The 14,303-nt window shown below is 44.6% G+C and overlaps 2 protein-coding genes across 6 annotated transcripts in view; one reads left to right on the top strand and one right to left on the bottom strand.

Moving 5' to 3' along the window:
- SNRNP40 (small nuclear ribonucleoprotein U5 subunit 40) overlaps nucleotides 1–3,249 on the bottom strand; it is a 39,142-nt gene extending 35,893 nt beyond the window's left edge. The window contains exon 1 of the mRNA NM_001195650.1: nucleotides 3,097–3,249. Coding sequence (NP_001182579.1) covers nucleotides 3,097–3,237 — 141 coding nt within the window. The 5' untranslated portion in view covers nucleotides 3,238–3,249. The remainder of the gene's footprint in view (nucleotides 1–3,096) is intronic.
- A 234-nt stretch (nucleotides 3,250–3,483) lies between these two features.
- The window catches only part of ZCCHC17 (zinc finger CCHC-type containing 17), a 68,104-nt gene continuing 57,284 nt past the window's right edge, over nucleotides 3,484–14,303 (top strand). The window contains exons 1-2 of one of the 5 annotated variants that reach the window (XM_028842043.2): nucleotides 3,484–3,561; nucleotides 3,987–4,080. Coding sequence is in view for 1 of the 5 variants with exons in the window: in XM_015133162.3 (XP_014988648.1) it covers nucleotides 3,568–3,687; nucleotides 4,236–4,247 (132 nt within the window). In the remaining 4 variants the exon portion in view is untranslated. 5 annotated transcript variants of the gene reach the window in all.

Below are 14,303 nucleotides of genomic sequence, written 5' to 3'. Positions count from 1 at the left end.
TTTCCATCATCTACCTGTTATAATGACTCTTTTGTTCACTCTCTTGGCTCTTGTTGTATGACGAACTTTTTTTTGGAGATAGGGTCTCATTCTGTCACCTAGGCTGGACTGCATTGGTGTGATCATGGTTCACTGCAGCTTCAAACTCCTTGGCTCAAGTGATCCTCCTGCCTCAGCCTCCTGAGGATCTAGGACTACAGGCATGCACTAGCATAATGTGCTAATTTTTTTAGTTTTTGTGGAGATGAGGTCTTGCTACATTGCCCAGGCTGGTCTCAAACTCCTGGCCTCCCTCCTTGGCCTCCCAAAGCACTAAGATTATAGGAATGAGCCACCACATTTGGCCTGGCTCATTTAATGAATGACAGAACTGACTTTCCCAACAACCCTGCATGGTACGGAGTACTGGGTGAAATAGTTTTGTTTTATTTTTTGTGTGTGTGTTTTGAGACACAGTCTTGCTCTGTCACCCAGGTTGGCATGCAGTGGCGTGATCTCGGCTCACTGCAACCTCTGCTTTCTGGGTTCAAGGGATCTGGTGCCTCAGCCTCCCGAGCAGCCAAGATTACAGGCATGCACAACCATGCCCAGCTAGTTTTTGCATTTTTAGTAGAGATGGGGTTTCACCATGTTGGCCAGGCTGGTCTCAAACTCCCAGCCTCAAGTGATCTGCCTGCCTTGGCCTCCCAGAGTGCTGAGATTACAGGCATGAGCCACTGCGCATGGCCTATTTTTCTTTCTTATTTTTTTCATAGCGAAGGGATCCTCAGCACGGGTGAAGTAGTTTTGATTATGGTCTTGGACACTAAGATGACACTTGGGCAATTCATCTAAACATGGGCTGATATGCTCACTTGTCAAATGGGAGAAGTATACTACCCATAATCCCCAAATCTCTTCAGCACTTTCCAGCACATTCTTACTTATTTATTTATTGGGAAGGAGTCTTGCTCTGTTGCCCAGGCTGGAGTACAATGGCATGATCTCATCTCATTGCAAACTCCGCCTCCTGGGTTCAGGCGATTCTCCTGCATCAGCCTCCTGAGTGGCTGGGATTACAGGTGCCCGCCACCAAGCCCCGCCACATTCATTTAGTTTTAAAAAATGTTATGTGCAGGCTGGGCACGGTGGCTCACACCTGTAATCCCAGCACTTGGGGAGGCTGAGGTGGGCAGATCACTTGAGGTTAAGAGTTTGAGACCAGCCTGACCAACATGGTGAAACCCCATCTGTACTTAAAAAAACACAAAAACTAGCCAGGCGTGGTGGTGGGCGCCTGTAATTCCAGCCACTCGGGAGGCTGAGGCAGGAGAATCGCTTGAACCCGGGAGGCGGAGGTTGTAGTGCGCTGAGATCGCGCCATTCCACTCCAGCCTGGGTGACAAAAGCAAAATCCCATCTTAAAAATAAAAAGTTATGTGCTAGGCACTGGGCAAACAGCTATGAACAAAATAAACAATGGAGCTTGCTGTTCCAGTGGGAAAGGGGGAAGGGAGGAGAGAAGGTGAGAGAAAACAAGCAAAATATATACTTGGTGTCATGTGCTATAGAAAAAAAGAAGGGATGGGCAAGGTGGCTCATGCCTGTAATCTCAGCACTTTGGGAGGCCAAGGTGTGCAGATTGCTTGAGCTCAGGAGTGAAATCCTGTCTCTACAAAAAAATACAATACAATTAGGTGTGGTGGTCTGTGTCTGTGGTCCCAGCTATTCAGGAGGCTGAGGCAGAAGGATTACTTGATCCCTGGTGGCGGAGGATGCAGCGAGCCAGTGGTCAACACAGAGAGATTCTATCTCAAAAGAAAAAAGAGAGAGAGAGAGAGAGAGAGAGAGAGAGAGAGAGAGAGAGAGAAGCAATGTGGGTTCCACATTATGTGGTACTGCAATTTAAAACAGGGTGGTCAGGAAAACCCTCACTGAAAAAATTATATTTGGGCAAATATTCGCAGGAGCTGAATAATAAACCATGTGAACATTTGGGAAGAGCAATCCCATAGGGAGGACAGCAAATGCAAAGGTCCAGAGGCAGAGGTTTGGAAGAGAGTGTAACTGAAGCCGGGTGAGCAATGAGAAATTGGTCAGAGAGGTAAAGGGAAAGAGGACAAATAATTATAAGAATTTTGGTTTTTACTCTGGATGAAGTAGAAAGCCACCAGAAAGTTTTCTGCAGAATGTAATGTGATCCGTTGTTTAGAAGGATTCCTTTGGTTATTGGCTTGGTAACAGGTGCTGCTACAAAGGCAGAAAGTGGAAGACCAGTTAGGGTCCCACTACAAAAATGCCAGATGAGATAATAACGGCTTAGGCCATGAGGCAGTGATGGAAATGGTAGAAGTAGCAATTCTAGATCTATTTTGAGAACGGTGCCAGCAGGATTTATTGAGGAGATGAGAGGACACTCGTATTTCCTCGTCTGAGCCTAAACAGGGCATTAGAAGTGTGATCACTATTTCCATCTTACAAAAAATATAGTTAGGAGCATGGTTTCTCAGTTCAACATCTGTTTCTATCACGTGCTTGATAAGTCTGCTTTTCCATCTGCAAAATGGGTTAATAACGTTCCTAACAGGCTGCTACCAAGATCAATGGAAATTTCATATACGAAACACCTTAGTACAAGAGTCAACGAATGTTAGCTGCTATTCAGTTGTTAATAATACTAGTGCAGAGAAATAAAGGGAAAAGCAACTTGCCCAAAGTCCCAAAACGAGCCAACACCAATCATTTCCCTCTTTTCCTCCCTCCCTCATTCATTCATTCTACAAAGTCTTCGGAATTTCTGTTCTACGCTAGATCCATGTTAGAGTCAGGATGCTTAAGCCCGGGTCCGGGTTGTGAGCCCAAGGTTCTCAACGCTAATTCTAACGCTACCTCACAAGGCAGTCGAGAGGCTGAAAACCAGCGCCAAACGGGCGAACAAGTACTGAGCATCCGCAGGCTATGAGGCGCTTTTACAATGTTGGTGTGCTTTAACTCTAGGTAGAAACTCTCGTTCTGCCCCCCGCAATGCGGGAAGGGTCGGTGCCGGGTCACCAGATACAGCGCTCTGAGGGGAGGAAGATGAGCTGAGGGCCAAAGGCCGCCTGCTTCTTCACTTACCGCTTGCAGCAAAGCTCCCGGCGTCGCCTGCTGCTGCCCGGCTCCCGGGCCCGACCCCGCTCCCAGTAGCAACTCATGCCGCTGCCGCTTGACTGGAACCAGCGGCAACTCTGGGCCCTTACGCTTCTGTTGTTCTATCATGGCGGCAACCGGTCTCTTCAGCGCCGCCACTGACCGCGCTGCCCCCCTCAGGCGCCACGCAATTGGTTCCAGCTTAGTCCTTCCTCCACAACTTCCAGCTTGGAAGAACCAATCGGTTTTCAATATACCCATTTGCACTGCCCTCGGATAGTCTCTTGTTATTGGGCATATCTTTCTGACGTCATGAGAGTGCGATTCCAGGATTGGTGGACGGAGCTGGCGACCTCCCTAGGCGCGCTGGGTCTTGTGGGTGGAAACGCGCTGGCTGACTGGGCTCGGCGTTTAGTTCAGCGCCGGGACTCGGGGGCCTGGAGCTGACGCCTAGTACGTATGAGGAAGAGCTGGGTGGGTGGCAGCCTGAGTCTGAAGGCGACGCCTCGGTTGTGCAGTCTGAAGCTGCCCTTCTCAGCTGAGGGTGCCGATAGCAAGGGGTGGGAGGCGGGGCCCCGAGTCCCCAGCTGTGGTAAGTAGTAGCATGGGCTCCCTTTCCGGGCGGGAGCGGAGCCTTGGGGGTCTCTGGCGGCAAGACCCAGTCCCTGCGGCTCCCTTCTTCAAGAGCGCCCGTCGTGGCCAGTCCTGTGCCGGGCATTCCCAGGGAGAAAGGCCTGTGTCCCAACTTCCTCCGGCGCCCCGTTTGGCCGAGGAGGCTGACTTGTTTCTGCCACTGATTTTGCAGTTTTTGATTAGGGCCTAGTCTCTGCCCCCCTGAGAGAGACAATGATGAAGGAAATGTCCGACTCCTTCTCCAGAGCGCAGTCTTGTTGAGAAATTTGAGACTCATGCCCATGAACGTGGTCATTGCGTCAGTCGTCCAGCTGATATTTATTTAGCAGCGCGTTGGGGGTACGTCGTGAACCAGACACGGTCCCTACTCTCAGGGCGTTTAAGTCTGGTGGGGAAAACGTTAAACAATGACCTCACTAATACATGGAAATGCCTCCTAGTGCTGTTTGATGCTGAGTGCCTGAAATAAGCAGGAAGGTTTTTCAGAGGAAAAGATGCCTGCTCTGGTAGCTGCAGGAAGAATTGTAATTAATTAAGTGAAGAGGTAAAGGCAGAACCTTCCGTAGAGAACTACTTGTTCAGAGCCCTGAGGCACTTGGGAGGAAAAATGACTAAAAGCACAAAGAGCCAGTGTGACTGATACAAAGAGAATGAAGGGGAGTATGGTACAAGATGAAGCTGTACGTGATAGCGGTCAGACCTTGCAGGAATTTGTAGCTTTATTTTAAAACGGATGGGATACCACTGAGCCGTCTTCCCCCGGTGGGGTGTGGTGGAGGAGGGGGCTTGATTTCTCAGGCTCAGTGGTGTGAACAGATTGGGGCTGGGGAAGCCCTAGTCGATACATGTGGACCACTTAGGATATACAGTAATCCTGGTCAGAGATGTCAGTGAGGACTGAGAAGTGGGTGGAACTGCAGAGAATTGGACAGATTCTAGAGGTATGTAGGAGGTAAAATGGGCGGAACTTGGTGAAGGGTTGATTTTAGTGAGTGAAGACAGGAATCAAAGGTAACTCATAGGTTTCTGGCTTATGTAGTTGAATAGATAGATGGTGGTACCATTTACTCACTATCACGGAATCCCCCAAGCTGGATAGGGAACACTAGAAGACGACTAGAGACCAGTTTTTTTTGTGTTTTTTTTTTTTTTTTTTTTTTTTTTTTTTGTGGGGGACAGGTTCTTGCTCTGTCGCCCAGGCTGGAGTGCGGTGGCACAATCTCGGCTCACTGCAACCTCCACCTCCCAGGTTCAAGCAATTCTCCTGCCTTAGCCTCCCCAGTAGCTGGGATTACAGTCGCCACCGCTATGCCCGGCCAATTTTTGTATTTTTATTGGAGATGGGGTTCCACCGTATTGGCCAGGCTGGTCTCCAACTCCTGGCCTCAAGTATCCACATGCCTCGGCCTCCCAAAATTCTGGGGTTACAGGCTTGAGCCACTGCTCCCAGCTGAGACCAGTTTTGACTGATTGATTGATTGTGTGGGGTCATTCATGATATCCAGGAGGCAGTTTGAAACACAGCTTTGTGCTCAGAAGAGAGATTTGTGTTGGGAATATAAAATTGGGGATAATTTGTATGTATGTGAATTGAGCCATAGGTGTGGATAAGGTCACCTAAGTCAGAACCTTGACTAGTTCCAACATTTAATGGTGAAGAACAGGTGGATCAACCTACAGGAGATACAGAAGGAAGGAAGGAAGACTGGAGGAATGTTTCAGAAGCAAAAGAATGATTTGTGATAGAAACTTCTAGAATTTAAATAACATGAAGATTGAAAAATATATTTTGGCTTTTATCATTGTGGAGGTCATGGTAACGTTAGCAAGAGTTATTTTGTTGGTGTGATTGGGCAAAAAGCCAGATATGAGGCAAGGATTTGGACAAGAAAATGTAGGTAGTGAACCTACACAGTATGTTTCATAGATATGATTGTAAAGAGGAGGAGAGGATGCGCTAACTGATGGAGATAAGGGATTATCCAGGATCCAATTGAGGATACAATTGTGAGAAATTTGAGAATATTGTAGAAGATTTGAAAGTCATTGTGGAGTGTGGGAGAATGAGGTTACTAGAGAAATAGTAGGATGCAAGGAAAAAAAAATTAAAAACTTTTTTCCAGCATATTCAGTGGTTTAGTGCATACATGGAGAAAACCTGTCTGGGTATGGCAAGGACATCGCTTGCTCAAGACACATTCTAACCTCTAATATGTCTTCTCTTACTGAAAAATTTGGAAAACTAAAAACCATTTTCTAGACTCCTTTGCATCTAAGGTGAAAATTGAATTTGGAACCGAGTTAAATGTGGAGAGAAGGAGGGTATGAGTCATCCAGTTTTGCTGCCAGTCATGGCAGTAAGTTCTCCAGTCAACAGCTCCCTGGTTTGGTGACTTGCTGCAGTAATAGCCATAACTTTCTTGGATTGTGGCAAAGGTGGTGTTATTTTGTGGGTTAGGTGTTGTTCCTGGAAGTTCTGCCAAAGTCTGTTATTGCAGTACATCCCTTTCTGCTTAAATGGGTTCTGTTGTCTGCAACTGTCCCTGACCAGGTTAGAGGTACTGCCAGACAGTTAACTATAAAGACAGAGTTAAAGGGAGTTTAGGGTGTTGTTCAAATGATGGGCTATGGAATCTAAGCTGGTTTGGAAGAAAACTGAAGAAAAAGGGGAGGGCTGATAGATTGGAAGAAAATAGAGGCCAATAAATCAGGTTCTAATGAGGTCAAAAAACAGTATTCTCTGCTAGAGGATTTCTGTTTATCCTAAAAGGCTTACTCAGTTATCTGTTTAACTTCCCTATTTCCCCCAGACCCTCTTTTTCTTCCTAGCTACTACTTTTGTTTGTTTGTTTTGAGACAGGGTCTCACTCTGTTGTCCAGGCTGATTACAGTGGCGTGATTATGGCTCACTGTAGCCTTGACCTCCCAGGCTCCAGTGATCCTCCCACCTCAGCCTCTCCAGTAGGTGGGACTACAGGTATGCACCACCATGCCTGGCTAATTGTTGTATTTTTTGTAGAGATAAGGTCTTGCCATGTTGTCCAGGCCGGTCTCAAACTCCTGGCCTCAAGCGATCTTGCCGCCTTGGTCTCCCAATAGTGCTACGATTATAGGCATAAGCCGCCATGCCTGGCCGCCGAGCTTCTGCTTTAGCACTTATCACATTGCAGTATAATTGGTCACCATTATCCCTATCAGACTAAGAGGTCTTTGAGAACAGGGACGGTGTTGAAAAGGGTGGTTTAGGCCGGGTGCAGTGGCTCACTCCTGTAATCCCAGCACTTTGGGAGGCCGAGGCAGGTGGATCACCTGAGGTCAGAAGTTTAAGACATCCTGACCAACATGGTGAAACCCTGTTTCTACTAAAAATACAAAAATTAGCTGAGCATGGTGGTGTGTGCCTATAATCCCAGCTACTTGGGAGGCTGAAGCAGGAGAATTGCTTGAACCTGGGAGGAGGTTGCAGTGAGCTAAGATCGCACCATTGCACTCCAGCCTGGGTGACAAGAGTGAAACTCCATCTCAAAAAAAAAAAAAAAGAATAAAAGGGTGGTTTAGTGGCAGGTGTGTGTGGCTCTTGGAATGGCCTAAGATTTGTCTCTTTCTTGCTATGCGGTTTTGGACAAGTTATTTCATTCCTATAAAGTAGAATTACTTGCTTTGTAGAGGAGTTTTAAGGATTGAAAGCACGTTTATAAAGTATCTTATATATAAACAACAATCAATAGCATACTGAATTGATCAATTAACAATTTAAATGGGGTAAAATTAAATACTTCACTATTTCAGTAGACAATTTCCATATCTTACACTGTGCTAGGCACTGGAGATTTGGGGAGGAAGGATATGATGTGCAAGACAAGGGCATGCTTACAAGAATTCCACATTCTGCAAAGGGAGGAAAAAAATGTCCCTAAAAATGATTTGAATCCCATCTCCATCATTCATATTTTGCAATCTTGAACAAGTTTACTTAGCTTCTCTTGTGTCCTCATTTTTAAAATGGCAATGATAATTGCCTGTTTTATGGGATAGTCAAGAAGAGAATTATTGAATGTCATGAAGATAAAATTTTAAAAAGAAAATTAAGAGAAGTAAAGCTCTTAGATTAATACATGGCAGATATGATGCACTCAAATATTAGCTATTATAAGGCTTTGAAGAGATCTTAGGAATAATTGACTGAAAGAGTAGTGTTGGGTGGTACAATAAGTGCTGATCCTGGGGTCTTGTACCAATGTTGCTAACTGTGAGCAGCCTTTGTCACATCACTTGGCTTCATTTTCAGTTGCATAAGAGTAGTAGATTTAATTATTTCCGTAATTCCTTTAAGCTTTTACATTTTCTGAGTTCATCTTTTGTGTATTTCCTAGCATTTTACTATTCCTCTTTCCTGCTTTTGGCTATTTTCTCAACAGGTCCATAACTGGAATTTGAAAGGAAGAAGCATCTATCTTACATGGTCACTCTAGAGTTTGGTGGGAGGGAGAAAACTTGGACCACCAGTTTGACATTTGGAAGTGTCCCGGTCGGGCGCGGTGGCTCACACCTGTAATCCTAACACTTTGGGAGGCTGAGGCTAGCGGATCACTTGAGGTCAGGAGTTTGAGACCAGCCTGGCCAACATGGTGAAACCCCGTCTCTACTAAAAGTACACAGATTAGCCGGGCATGGTGGTACATGCCTGTAGTCCCTGCTACTCAGGAGGCAGAGGTGAGAGAATCACTTGAACCCGGGAGGTGGAGGTTGCAGTGAGTCAAGATTGCACCACTGCACTCCAGCCTGGGCAACAGAGCAAGACTGTGTCTTAAAAAAATAAAAAAGAAAGTGTTCCATCTGTTGATCTGTCCAACATATTAAATGGGACCTAGCTCCTTCTCCTTTTATATCCTTTAGACCATAAAGTGTTCCCCCCTCTTTCTCTACCTGTGCTTGGCATATAGTAAGGCTCATTTCACTCATTTAGAAAAACTGAGTACTTGTAGTATATCAGGAACACAAAATCAAATAAGAAATGGTCCTTAGTTTCATGTTTGAATGAATGGATCCGGACCTTGCTCATCCTAGCCTCTTCCATGAATGATATCCACATTGATTCCTCTAATGTTGGGACCTAGTTAGTGTTAGAGCTATATTCTACAAAATTTAGATTTAGACCGTGTATTAGCCCATTTTCACACTGCTCTAAAGAACTCCCTGAGACTGGGTAATTATAAAGGAAATTTATAATTTATAATTTCGACTCACTGCAACCTCCACCTCCCATGTTCAAGCGGTTCTCCTGCCTCAGCCTCCCAAGTGGCTGGGATTACAGGTGCCCACCACAATGCCCGGCTAATTTTTGTATTTTTTAATACAGATGGGGTTTCATCATGTTGCCCAGGCTGTTCTTGAACTCCTGGGCTCTAGTGATCTACCTGCCTTGGCCTCCCAAAGTACTGGTATTAACAGGTGTGAGCCACCATGCCTGACTTAATGTTATATACTCTTTTTTTTTTTTTTTTTTTTTGAGACAGAGTCTCGCTCTTTAGCCCAGGCTGGAGTGCAGTGGTGCCATCTCGGCTCACTGCAAGCTCCGCCTCCTGGGTTCATGCCATTCTCCTGCCTCAGCCTCCCGAGTAGCTGGGATTACAGGCGCCTGTCACAACGCCCAGCTAATTTTTTGTATTTTTAGTAGAGATGGGGTTTCACTATGTTAGTCAGGATGGTCTCGATCTCCTGACCTTGTGATCCACCTGCCTTGGCCTCCCAAAGTGCTAGGATTACAGGCATGATCCACCATGCCCGGCTGTATACTCTTTAAAAAAAGTAGCAGAACTCTTTTTTTTTCCAAGTGAAATCTTACACAGCATTTTAATGTGTAAACTGGATCAAAGCAGAATACATTGTTACAGCAGGCACCCTTCCAGTAATTCTCACTCACTCCCCCTTTCACTGTCGCCCACCAAAAGGCTGGGATATTAACTGTGAATCAGTAATAATTGGCCTTTGCCTAATTACTGAGGAGAAGCTTCTACCCAACTGCTCTGAGTGGGACTTCCCCCAGCTCTAGTTTCTTTAGGGGTTCTACTCCCCCAGCCTTTGGTATGGAGGCTCACCTCTGGTTGGTTGACTTAGAGCCAGCCTCATTGGTCTCGGACCTTGTGGTGACCTAGATACCTCAGGGTTGACTTTTTTTTTTTTAATCTTTTTGAGACAGGGTTTCATTTTGTCGTCTAGGCTAGAGTACAGTGGTGTGATCACTGCTCAGTGCGCCCTCCATCTCTTGGGCTCAAGTGATCCTCCTGCCTCAGCCTCCTGAGTAGCTGGGACTATAGGCGTGTGCCACCATGCTGAGCTAATTTATTTTATTTTTTGTATTTTTAGTAGAGATAGGGTTTCACCGTGTTGTCCAGGCTGGTCTTGAACTCATGACCTCAAGGGATCCACCCACCTTGGCCTTCCAAAGTGCTGGAATACAGGCGTGAGCCACCATGCCCAGCCATAATTTTTTTTTTTTTTAAATATTTGTGTAGATGGGGTGTAGCTATGTTGACCAGGCTGGCCTCGAACTTCTGGGCTCAAGCATTCCTTCCACCTTGGCCTTCGAAAGTGCTGGGATTACAGGCGTGAGTTACTGTGCCTAGCCTGGAAGTTGACTTTTTTAGAATAAATTTGGATTAACTAAGGAGCCTCTGGGTAACCATGGTAGAACCCTAGGTTTCTACAGAATTTGAAAAAAAGTTTTATATTCCATGTTTAAAAAATGACAACCATTTACTTTCCTGAAATTGTACACCTGTTATAGTTATACCCCCTTGTTCATGGGGGATACATTCTAAGACCCTCATTGGATCCCTGAAATTGTGGCCACTGCTGAACCCAGTTGCTATCAATTGGAAGACGTTTCTGTTTGTATTTTCTACCCACAAATTTAATGCCTCTCCATCTTAACTAAGCATTTATCATACACTGTGGCTGTAACTTTAGCAGTTTAAGGTGTAACAGCAAAACTAACATGAATGTTTTTTTCTTCCTCACAATTTCAGACATTGAGGATTCATTGTTACTATAGATCTTAGCAACCTTAGCATACAATTTTTTTCTCCTTGAGAACTTTCACTTTTTCACTTAAAGGAATCACTTTACAGCTTCTCTTTGGCATACCGAAATTGCCAGCATTACTACTCTGCTTTGTGGCCATTATTAAGTAAAGAAAGGATTATTTGAACACAAGCAGAGATACTTCAACAGTCTGATAACCAAGATGGCTACTATGTGACTAATGGGCACTTAATATACATTAAGTGACTAGTGTATGCAGCATGGATACGCTGGACAAAGGGGATGATTCAAATCCCAGATGGAACAGAGTGGGATGGCACAAGATTTCATCACACTAATAAGAACAACATAATAGTATTAAACTTATGAATTGTTTATTTCTGGAATTTTTCATTTGGTGTTTTTGGACCGTGGTAGACTGTGAGTAACGGCAACTGTGGAAAGTACAGCTGTGGATGGGGGGAGTACTGTACTGTTGTATTTCAGGCTTTCCCTCAAAAATGCATGCCAGTTTTTTTGAGATAAGGTCTCACTGTGTCGCCCAGGCTGGATTGCATTGGCATAATCGTACCTCACTGCAGCCTTGATCTCCTTGGCTCAAGTGATCCTCTTGCTTCAGCTTCCAAAGTAGCTGGGATTTTAGGCTGATGTCACCACACCTGGCTGATTTTTTTCTTTTTTTTCTTTTTGGAGACGGAGTCTCGCTTTGTCGCCAGGCCGGACTGTAGTGGCACGATCTTGGCTCATTGCAGTCTCTGCCTCCTGGGTTCAAGCAATTCTCCTGCCTCAGCTTCCCAAGTACCTGAGACTACAGGCGCGTGCCACTACACCCAGCTAATTTTTGTATTTTTAGTAGAGGCGGAGTTTCACCATGGATGGTCTCGATCTCTTGACCTTGTGATCCACCCACCTTGGCCTCCCAAAGTACTGGGATTACAGGCATGAGCCACCATGCCTGGCTGATTTTTTCTTTTTTAAAGTGGAGATAAAATCTCGCCATGTTGTCCGGGCTGGTCTTGAACTCCTGGCCTCAAGTGATCCTTCTGCCTTAGCCTCCCAAAGTGCTGGGATTACACGCCTGAGCCACTGCACCTGGCCCCAGTTTCCTTCTTGAAGAATTGCACAGGGTTTCTTAGGCCACTGTTCTGCAGGAGGTGCAAATCTGAGAGCACTAAACCTAGCTTTTTTTTTTTTTTTTTTTTTTTTTTTTTTTTTTTTTTTGAGACGGAGTCTCCCTCTGTCGCCCAGGCTGGAGTGCAGTGGCACGATCTCAGCTCACTGCAAGCTCCGCCTCCCGGGTTCACGCCATTCTCCTGCCTCAGCCTCCTGAGTAGCTGGGACTACAGGCGCCCGCCACCTCGCCCGGCTAGTTTTTTGTGTGAAACACGGAGGTTTAACCGTGTTAGCCAGGATGGTCTCGATCTCCTGACCTTGTGATCCGCCCGTCTCGCTTTTTATATACTGATCACAGCAGAAGTCTGTAAGCAACAATGTAAATTCATTTCTGCTTTTGACCTTTTTTTTTTCTTTTTTTTTTTTTGAGACGGCATCTTGCTCTGTTGCCTAGGCTGGAGTACAGTGGCCCAATCTTGGCTCACTGCTGCGTCCGCCTCCCCGGTTCAAGCGATTCTCCTGCCTCAGCCTCCAGCGTAGCTGAGATTACAGGTGCCCGCCATCATGCCTGGCTAATTTTTATTTATTTATTTATTTTTTGAGATGGAATCTCACTGTGTCACCAGGCTGGAGTGCAGTGGCGCAATCTCGGCTCACTGCAACGTCTGCCACCCAGGTTCAAGCAATTCCCCTGCCTCAGCCTCCCAAGTAGCTGGGACCACAGGTGTGCACCACCATACCTGGCTCATTTTTTGTGTTTTAGTAGAGATGGGGTTTCACCATGTTGGCTAGGCTGGTCTCGAACTCCTGACCTCAGATGATCCACTTGCCTTGGCCTCCCAAAGTGCTGGGATTACAGGCGTGAGCCACTGCATCTGGCCTATGACCTTTGTGTGCAGAGGAACAGATGATAGATTAAGATGTTTGAAGTTAATTTAGATGTTTCAGCTGCTGGTGCCCCTGTGGATTCTGTATGTTTCAAGTATTGGAGGGATAATAAACATCTCCTAATAGAACCTGATAGATTAATAACTCCTATTCTAGCATGTGAGATAAGGGATACTGGACAGAGGGAAGGGACAGGCTAGAGATGAGATTGTATTGCTATGAAATGGAAGAGGCAGGATTTAACCAGAATGTAAAACTTGGAATTAACCTGTTCATGAGCTATTTCTCAAGAACTGACGAATCTGCCTGTATTATCTCTGTGTACTTTAGTAAAGTAATAAAAAGACACTTTGGCTGACCTAAGCAGAAAAGGGCAAGTTTATTATAAGGATATAAGATTGTCTTATGGAACTTGAGGACAAGGGTGTTCCTGAGCTATGGAATAATACTAGAACAAGGGTATGGATGTCCTGACAGGATTTTCTTTCATTTCTGTTTCAAGTGAAGCTGTCTACTTAATGGATGGTCATTGTCAATCAGGAATACTTACCAAAAGCAGCACATCAAGTCATCCTCTGAAAGTGAAAGGAAGCAGTGAGGGTTGAGGAGAGAAGAAAGTATTTACCTGTGAAAACACAAGAAAAATAATTTCAGGTTTTACTGGTGTCAAGTGTAATTGGGAGGAAAGAGAACTTAGGATAGTACCATTAGATTTATCTTGGCAGTGATTTATCCAACAGAGTAAAGAGGCATGTTTAAGAGCTGCTAGATTGCTGGTTTCCTCTCTGTTTAAAATCAGGAGACTGAGCAAGATTATCTCTAAGGTAAGTATCCAAAGCTGTAAGTTTTGCTACTTAGGCAGCATCAGCATCACCTAGTAGCTGGTTGAAAATGCATTATCTCAGGTAACACCTCAGACTGAACTGCGATCTGCATTTTCACATAATTTAGATATAGTTAAATAAATTTGGTACATCTAACAATGGATTATTAGGTAGGTGTTAACAAAAAGTTGTGGATGTATATGAATTGCCATAAGAAAATGTTAATGATTTCATGATTCCATTAAAAAACCACTTCTACATATTAAAAAAAACTAAGAATATAAATCAAATTGAATTACAGATGATTTAATTTTCTTTCATTTTCTTTATTATTAATGTATTAGCTGAATTTTTTTTATTATCTGAAGTTTTACAGTGTGTATGTGTGTTTCAATTTTATCAAGAAAAAAATTTAAGACCTTTTCTCTTTGAAGTCATTTCAGATTTAACACCTAGCATAGTAGTTAAGAGAGTGGACTCTGGTGTCAGCCAGTTTGACTCCCCATTTCCTGGCTTTTTGACATGCTTAGTAATTTGACTTTTGGAGCCTTTGTTCTCTCATCTGTATAATATAATAGTAATATAACCTACATTTTAAGAGTTTTGAGAATTTTTTTGTTTTGTTTTGTTTTGTTTTTGAGATGGAGTTCACTCTATTCCCCAGGCTGGAGTGCCGTGGCGTGATCTCAGCTC

Source organism: Macaca mulatta, chromosome 1 (assembly GCF_049350105.2).
Source record: "Macaca mulatta isolate MMU2019108-1 chromosome 1, T2T-MMU8v2.0, whole genome shotgun sequence".
Lineage (NCBI taxonomy): Eukaryota > Metazoa > Chordata > Mammalia > Primates > Cercopithecidae > Macaca > Macaca mulatta.
Note: the sequence above shows the minus strand (reverse complement) of the source record. Positions and strands in the feature narration are given on the sequence as shown.